Here is a 9,308-nt window from a genome sequence, read left to right as displayed (position 1 = left end):
TTTGTAATATTAATATCATGCCACTGGAATTTAGAATAATTTTCTTCCTGTCCATTTAGGGCTACTACAAATAAAAATAGCTGGAGAGAAGCTGGGACCCTCTTTTGTCCTATTCTGGACCAAGAATAGGCGTTTGACAATGTAATGTGTTGAACAAATATTCCTTTCCGTACTTCTTCGTCTTGTCCTCTTCTTCTTCTTGTTTTTCTTCTTCTCAGCGTCCTTTTTCTTCTACTTCTTCCTCCTCTGATTCTTGTATTTCCTCTTCTGTTTCTTCTTCTACTTCTTCCTCCTCCTCTGATTCTTGTATTTCCTCTTCTGTTTCTTCTTCTACTTCTTCCTCCTCTGATTCTTGTATTTCCTCTTCTGTTTCTTCTTCTACTTCTTCCTCCTCTGATTCTTGTATTTCCTCTTGTGTTTCTTCTTCTACTTCTTCCTCCTCTGTTTCTTGTATTTCCTCTTCTGTTTCTTCTTCTACTTCTTCCTCCTCTGATTCTTGTATTACCTCTTCTGTTTCTTCTTCTACTTCTTCCTCTTCTGTTTCTTCTTCTACTTCTTCCTCCTCTGTTTCTTGTATTTTCTCTTCTGTTTTTTCTTCTACTTCTTCCTCCTCTGTTTCTTGTATTTCCTCTTCTGTTTCTCTTTCTACTTCTTCCTCCTCTGATTCTTGTATTTCCTCTTCTGTTTCTTCTTCTATTTTCGCCTCGGTTTCTCCGACTTTTTCCTCCTCTGTTTCTTCTATTTCTTCCTCCTTTGTTTCTTCTTCTGTTTTCTCCTCTGTTTCTCCGACTTCTTCCTCCTCTGTTTCTTCTTCTTTCTCATCTGTCTCTTCTTCTACATCTTTTTCCGCCTCTGTTTCTTCTACTTTTTTCTCATCTGTTTCTTTTTCTACTTTTTCCCGCCTCTGTTTCTTCTTCTACTTATTCCTCCTGTGTTTCTTCTTCTACTTACTTCACATCTGGTTCTTCTTCTACTTCTTGTTCCTGTTCTTCATCTTCTACTACTTCTTCCTCCTCTGTTTCTTCTTCTGCTTTTACTTCCTCCTCTGTTTCTACTTCTTCTTTCTCATCTGTTTCGTCTTCTACCCCTTCCTCCTGTTTTGTTTCTTCTTCTGCTTCTACTTCCTTCTCTGTTTCGTCTTCTGCCTCTTTCTCGTGTTTGTTCTTCTACTTCGTTTTCCTCCTCATTCTTCTTCTTTGTCTTTTTCTTCTAGTGCCTCGATCGTGGTGAGTAAAACGTTATGGTGGAATGATGTTGTATCACCGACACTGGAGTTGTTGCCTGTTTACCCCAAGCCGTTGCCGAATACACTCATCAGACCGACAACACCAAGAAATGCATCGTTGACAGTCATCACGACACAGTCATCTACCGCAACCACGACACAGTCATCTACCGTCACACCAACTCCATCAACTACTGCTTCGTCTACTACAGAAAATACAACAGTATCCTCGTCACGTGACACGATACCAGCGTCTACAAATAAAGATAAGATACCTACAGTAAGTTGTGATAAAGAATCATTTTCCAAAATACCTAATATACCTTATTGATAGCGTTAATTAATAATACACGAGACTAGGAATATATAGACTGTGTTGTTCCACGATTGATCTCAATAAAATAAATATCATTTAAACCATGTATGTAGAAAAAAATCACAGACCCATCAAGCATAAACAGTATTCTAATTCAACACTTTTGTAACAAAGAATCTGATTGGATTCAGACATTTTAACAACCACTGCTTTGACAATGTCAAAGTCGTTTGTCATTCCCTGGTACTTGTTCTGTATTATTTTAAACTATTATTATTATCATTATTATTGTTGTTGTTGTTGTTGTTGTTGTTGGTATTGTTGGTGTTGTCGTTGTTGTTGTTGTTGTTGTTGTTAGTTTATTTATTTATTTAAGTGACGTCACTGTAATAACAATTCTTAGGAAATTCAGTTATAAAACTAATTATTTCAGAAAAACAAAAGAAAAACAGTTTAAATTACAATAGAGATAACCGACGGTGTTTTCAGATTTGCCGACGTAGATATGTAGTTTTCTCGTGTTAAGTATTAGCTCCGCTAATCATGGATAACTAAATTTCTGTGACATTCATTGCAATATAACCCCTGCGCGTGCTGTAACCTCACCGTGGTGCAAGGGTGTAACATTCTCTTTGAGAATGGCCAATACAGCACAAATTGAAATTTTGAGTAAAAGTCAGTATCTGTCTGTGATATTCGTATTTTTGCACAGTTCTTTACACTGTTTTTATTTAAATCTAGAATTTTTATATTGATGTTGATCATCACCTTATTTGTTTCATTACCATAGTTTGACACCCAATAGCCGATGTATTTTTCATACTGGGTGTCGTTAAACATTCATTCATTCATCCCATTGGTCCAGACGTAGCAACGGGAGTTTGTTCAATTGACCCCTCCGTATGACGAGTTAACCACGCCCACCGTGACACGTGATGCAAGGTTAGACAAACATTCAATAATGGCTGCCAATTCGCATAGGTCGATAGCAAAATCAACCGATCTGTCAATTACGTTTTTGCCTTAATTTATTTACAAATATCGTTGTTTAATTGAAAAGCCGACAAGAGGAGACATTCAAGTATTTTACTACAGGGTACATTTACGATGACAACGTGATTTAAATCGACGAAACCATTTTTACTTCAGTAAATTTTATCGAAGCACAAGAACCCGGAAGTGAACGTCGAATGCAACCAAAAGAACATTAAAAAAATCCTATGCTAGTTTTTCTTGTCAGAACTGATAAATTAAACTGACTTGTTTGTTTCTTTTTTCTTCTTCTTTTTCATCTTAATTTTTGTTGTTGTTGTTCGACTTTTATATTAATGGAATCCCGATATGCCGAGGAACAAGAGAATAGAATGCGCGGCGACGACCCGGCTCGACCCGTTTAAAACCGTCTTTATTTTTGGTCGGGTTGCGTTAAATGTTTTGTTTTAAAAAAAACAAAAGGGAGGGACGTGAGCAGTAACATTAAAATACAAGGCGTGTGGGAATGCTATCAGTGTACCATAATTTTATGCACGAAAGGTTACAAAACTATAGCAGGATACAGTTGCCTGTGCCAAAATTATGCAGGCAGTGGTTTAGATTGTGGGATTGCGATGTTTATGGGGGTGTATTCTTACATAGCTGAACTGCTTGAATCAACCGATATACGGCACTTGCCCTATGTATGAAACCAAAGCCATACACGAAATTAAAAAAAAATATATTAAAATCACAACTGGCATAGCCAGAGAATGGGTTGGTGGGGACCACATTTTTGGCCCTCCAGTTATGTATACTGACATATTGGGCCGTCTCCGTTCTGGCAAGACATATTAGGGCTGTTTACATTTGGGTGCCCCATCCCTTTATAAAATCAGGCTGTCTAGCACACACTTTTGAAAAAGTTGGACACAATTAGGAATGAAAATATAGAAAATGTAGGACAAAAGTAGGAAAACGTAGAACAAAAGTAGAAAAACCAAGTATTCTGAAGAAAAAGTAGGAAAAATAGGACAAAGACCAAAAAGTCCGAAAAAGTAGGATAGCTGGACAGTCTGTAAAATATTTGCCAATTAAGCCAGTACAAGTGTTTAAATATATTATAAACTCGTGTTGTGACAACAACTGTTGGGAATCAAACTTGAAGCTTCTGCCCCCCCCCCCCCCATCTAACACAACCCGCCCATTAATTATCCTACTGTCACACAAAATGTACTCACAAAGCTTTATCTGTTCTAGAGACATAGACAGATAAAAAATAGTAATAAATATTATTATAAGACAACCCATGCCTACAGAACAATAATAATAATACAAAATAAAAATTTAATTAATTATATCTATATATATATATAAATAACACATATATATATATATATATATATATATATATAAATAACAAACAAAAAAAGAGGCAAAATTATATACTAGTATATACATATATATAACATGAAACTAAACCACAGATTGCAGTTCGCACAATTTGTTTAATATTTATTATGAGAATACTTCGTAACATTTTCATTTTTCTCAAAGAGAGGGTCTTTACATATTAATCCCCATGCAATCTGGTACAGGTAAATATAGGATTACCATTTGATGGGTGGTGTCAAACTGAATCCCAAGTCTTGGAAGTCTGCATTACTCCTTAGCAGCAATATGTCAAACACAAAAAAAAAAAAATATATATATATATATATTGTATTAAATGAAATTGTTGAAAGTGTTTCATTTTCAGCAGCAATTTCATCCCCTGCCCCAGTTTTTCTTTCACATATCAGTTGAAACTGTTCTATTATTTCTATCATTCTGTTCTCAATATCAAGATGCAATGTCATTTGTTTAATAGTTTGTCTTCAGAATCTCATTTTCAACATCTAATCAATGACTCCACATCCATTGGTCCAGTTGCTGAAATATATAAAAACAAACATATTAAGTATTTCACATCCATTTGAAGAAGTACATTAGTCTGTAACTTAATTATATATCGTTGAATTAATTTAAAATTTAATTTAATTTTAGGAAAACATTTTTTTAACAGGAAACAAAATCAATGTATAAACAAAGTATAAAATTAAAAAGTATTGCAATAAATTAAAAAAAGTAGTGAACAATGCATTTAACTTTGATGATGTTATTTGATTTCTATTAGAAAGTTGCACAAAGCTACATATAAGATGATATGTGGAAGAAGAAAAATGCCTATGCTTTGTTAAAATTTGGGGTATAAAATAATGATGAAAAACAAAACTACTGTCTCCAAAAGAAAATCATATTTAGGGTAGGTAATAAAAACAAAACAGATGCAAGTGCCTCATCTAGGTGGTTATGGGTTTGAAATGTTTTGAAATTAGGGTTAGGACATTACATTTCTAGCACATGACCATTTATAAACAGCAGTTCTTTTACTATCATTTATCTAAACATTAAAAAATATATCTATTAATTTCCAAGATTTTAGGGTATATAAGTTTAACCTCAGTAGCCTCTGGCAGAAACCATTAATTTGAAAATTCTAAGAATAACAATAAAGGAATAATAAAATGTCTTACCAGTATGTATTATAAATTACAAGTGAGTAATTGTTTTAATATATATTATGGTAAAATTGGGTTGTTTTAATTGAGGGGTGGGGTGGAGGGGGACTAATGGATAAGTTAAATTTTGTTTTGTTTAAAGACATCACTAGAGCATACGGAATTATTAATCATCAGCTATTGGATGTCAAACATTTTGTACTTTTGACATGTATAGTCTAGAGTGCAAACCTGCTACATTAGTAGCCAGGTATGTTTTACATATATACAGCACCCAACAGACAGAATAGCACATACCACAGCCTTTGATATACTAGTCGTGATGCACTGGCTTAAATCGAATCAAACCGAGAAACCGTAACCGGCAGATCTGTACCGATTGCAAAAAATCACAATTATTATTAAAAAACATTTTTTGCTTCAAAACATTTCAAGGTCCCTACATAAAATTTGCCTAATTTATAACTTTCCAGATAATACTTCCTTATCCCCTAAAGCTCACAACCATATAGGTTACTCCCTCACAACCCCCCTCCCCCCACACACACAAAAGCACATACACACACTCACGCCTACACACATGCAAACAAAAAGAAAAGGAAAAAAAGATAAGACTTCCAAACGTTCCAGCATGCTTGTTAATACTATCACTAACCCTAAACCTAACTTAAGCCTAAATTAACTGAATGCTGGAACGATCGGAAGTCTTGCCAAAACTTTTATTTTGGCCATTCGTCGGACTGTGTGCAGTTTAACGACGGATTCTTAACGACAATATATACATCGAAGACTGATTAAATGAGTCAGTAAATTCCATTACATTGGAGGGAAAGTGATTATTAAAATCTTACCTTCGTAGAATTTATATATCAGTTGAATTTTGATGGATTTTGGCAAAACTTCACTTTCAATACTATGTGACGGTTTCGCAGGAAAACACTGATTTTACGTCAATCGTAGGCTCCGCATGGTTGTCATCGCTGTTAACACTTGTCAACAGAAGTATATATTTACTGTGATTATAATTCAGTTGGAGGAAACAATTATTTTAACTAATTTTAATGCTAACTATACAAAAACGTTACACATCGAAAAAAAATTATGTTGTCTAACCTAATGGCGTCCAAGCAAATTTGGGCCCGCGGTTTTTGAACCGCGAAACATGATTGGTCCAGCGCGGTTGTCAATCACGCCGTACGGAGGGGTCAATTCTCGATGAACCTAAAAATTACGTCGTCAGGGAACGTCATATCTGATGACGTCATTTTATATGGACAAGTTGTCTTATTGAGCGTTATCGTTTATGGACCAAAAATAATTCAAAATAAAGTACGAAGTTTTAGTGTTATTATTGGCAAGTATGATTCAAATTTAATTCTAAGTATTGTTTGTTATTTCTTTTACGTTCATCTGGGCATGAACAAAACAAATCATCCGCAAACTTATGTCAGAACGGTTTCGCCGATTCGCACAGTTTGCGAATGATTTGTTTGTTCATAACCCGATTAACGGTAAAGAACTAACAGACAATCCTTAAATAACCAATAAAATTAAATTTGCAACGGCAAATTAGAACACAATCGGATTATCTTCCAGTCCCCCCTCCCCTCTCCCACGTGATGAATCTTCAGCTCGTGTGATTTTGATTTCAACTGTGATAATAATATGTTGTTTGGCAGTGACACATCCGCCCTGCTTTCCATGATAGCGAGAAATGCTGATACTTAGTTACCGTGCATAACCCAGTGTAGCATAGTTTTGTTGAACGCGGATCTAGTTGATGTACATTGTTGAAGTTGTTCATTTATATTACCACACAGACACAGGGACAAGCCATCAGCGAGAAGACGACCACCTCACCCCCCACGTCGCCAACCACAGACCGGACACCCACCACCCAAAACACCAAGTCAGAGCAACAACACGGGAGACAACTGTCAACTCTGGGCGGAAGTCCATCTCCGACAGTCCAGGCCAGTGAGGGCGCTAGCCTAAAGACATGTAATGGGTCGTGTGGTATCGAAACTACTAACACGACGAAGCCTACCAGTGACATGGACGGACATATCACTCTGCCGGACTGGCTTGAAAACCTGGCCGTTAAGACTGGTCTCAGTGATTGTCATCTAGGCACTGTTGTGTTGGCGATGCTCATAATGGTCATGTTTTAATAAGGAATTGGTGTCATTCCAAAGTCTCACATAGACTTGGATGCGGCACGTGCGCGTGGACCGGATTATATATATATATTAATTACATAATGAGAATATATCTGTATTCTTATTGGTCGAAAACCAGTCACATGACCGTCCGTAAATAGTGGTATTGCCCTGAGACGGTCTCACCGGTCCACCAAAAGTGATATTGCCCTGGGAGATTTAACCAATGAAAATGAAGATGAGACAAAATTCTATCCAATTAATGAGTAGGTAACGTAATGCAACGTCAACTGCTAATAATGCTAATGTAAACAAGCACAAACTTGTGACAAATTGCTTTGCTGTCCTTCAACAAAAAGATAACATCTTTAGTCATGCTGAGTTTAATTCCGCAAACACGACAAAAACAAGGTCAGTAATCGTTAAATTGTGTATGGACGTACATGATACATCAAAATGCAGTTGGAATGGGCACTCTCAGGATTTTATGTTGCAAAAAAAAAAAAAATGCATTTGGAGGTAAACGGTAACTGTTCAGTATAAATGCATGTTAAGATTTATCACATTTTGTGTTTTATTTTGCTTTTAATATGATTTTTGACACTCTTGCTGGTTATAATGTCTCGAATTTGATTTTTGTCTTAGTAATGTTTCAACTGTTTATTTCCGCATTCCACTGCGTGTCATACAACGTCATAGGATTACGTGACGTCACTAAATCCCTGCGGAAAATTATGTGTTGGCGTATTTCGATTCTGATAAACAAAGCAGGAATGTACGAGTCTTATGGATGACATTATGTAATAAACCAGTTATTTACCGCATTTCGGGCAATATCATGTTTTATGGACCGCAAAAATTGATATTGACCTCGGCCGTTGGCCTCGGTCAATAAAAATTTCTTCGGTCCATAAAACATGATATTGCCCTCAATGACGGTCAATAATTGATAAATATATTTATGATATACTATCTTACATTTTCAGTGCAATCAAAGTACTCGTATGTGATATTTTTCAGATCACATACTATAAGAATTTGATAACTTTGCAAATTAGATGTAAATTAATCGAGGTTACGGCACTAGGTTTATTGCCATTTAAGCAAACCTACTTTGGTTACACTCCATAATTGACGTATGCATTCATATTCCTTAAATAAAAAACATTTCAACGACAATTTGACACCGAAAGCTGTCCAGCGTTCAGAAAACAAAAAACGTTAGGCCCAAATTTATTTTGATGTAAGGACATCCAAAATGATGTCATTCGAGTTTGACGTCATTTCCATTCAAGAATACAACGCGCCACATATTCTTACGTCATTTGAATATCTAATAATGGCGGACTGGAATTAAAGTTGCGTGCACAGTTTACAAAAACATGTTGTATGAAGCTTGATATTATATGATAAAGAGATTATTGCCCTCGTGTATTTCGGTATGGTCAATATCATATATTAGGAATAACAATAATGTATTATGCGAGCCAGAGGCTCGCATAATACAATTTGTATTCCTAATATATGATATTGACGATACCGAAAACACTCTGGTAATATATATATATATATATATATATATATATATATATATATATATTAATTTCAATGAGTTCACACAGGGATCGCTTTTGTTCTTACCATGGAATTTACTACTCGTTATTTATTTCTCAGTCGAACGTTTTCTAAATTGCACTCTCAAATAGGTTTGTTTTTTCAAAAAGTATTAAAACAAATTCTTACGCCAAACCAAGCTAAAATTATATATATATATATATATATATATATATATATATATATATATATATATATATATATATATATATATATATATATATATATATAAAAATTTCTGTAGGAGAATAAAACAGACTATAGATTGGATGCGTGCGATACCTGCGTCTGCAAAACGCAAGCCGTCTGCCACAATGAAATAATCGTGTATGGTATATATGTCCAAAACGCATACCGTCAGCCACAATGAAATAATCGTGTGTGGTGTATATGCCCAAAACGCAAGACGCAGTCGCAACAGTGGGACCACACGCACGCGCCGCGTCCAGTCTATAATATGA

General features: G+C 35.3%; 1 protein-coding gene across 1 annotated transcript; it reads right to left on the bottom strand.

Annotated features, from left to right (window-relative positions):
- Positions 1 to 214: 214 nt before the first annotated feature.
- On the bottom strand, positions 215 to 1,673 carry LOC121373911 (probable inactive protein kinase DDB_G0270444). Its single transcript, XM_041500728.1, has 4 exons — positions 1,670 to 1,673; positions 1,310 to 1,479; positions 957 to 1,166; positions 215 to 916 (listed from the first exon to the last, which is right to left on the bottom strand). Exons 1-4 carry the CDS (start codon positions 1,671 to 1,673, stop codon positions 215 to 217), a joined length of 1,086 nt encoding a protein of 361 aa, XP_041356662.1.
- Between the last annotated feature and the right edge of the window lie 7,635 nt (positions 1,674 to 9,308).

Source organism: Gigantopelta aegis, chromosome 6 (assembly GCF_016097555.1).
Source record: "Gigantopelta aegis isolate Gae_Host chromosome 6, Gae_host_genome, whole genome shotgun sequence".
Taxonomy (NCBI): Eukaryota; Metazoa; Mollusca; class Gastropoda; order Neomphalida; family Peltospiridae; genus Gigantopelta; species Gigantopelta aegis.
The sequence above is the reverse complement of the archived record's forward strand: the minus strand, read 5'-3'. Positions and strand labels throughout refer to the sequence as shown.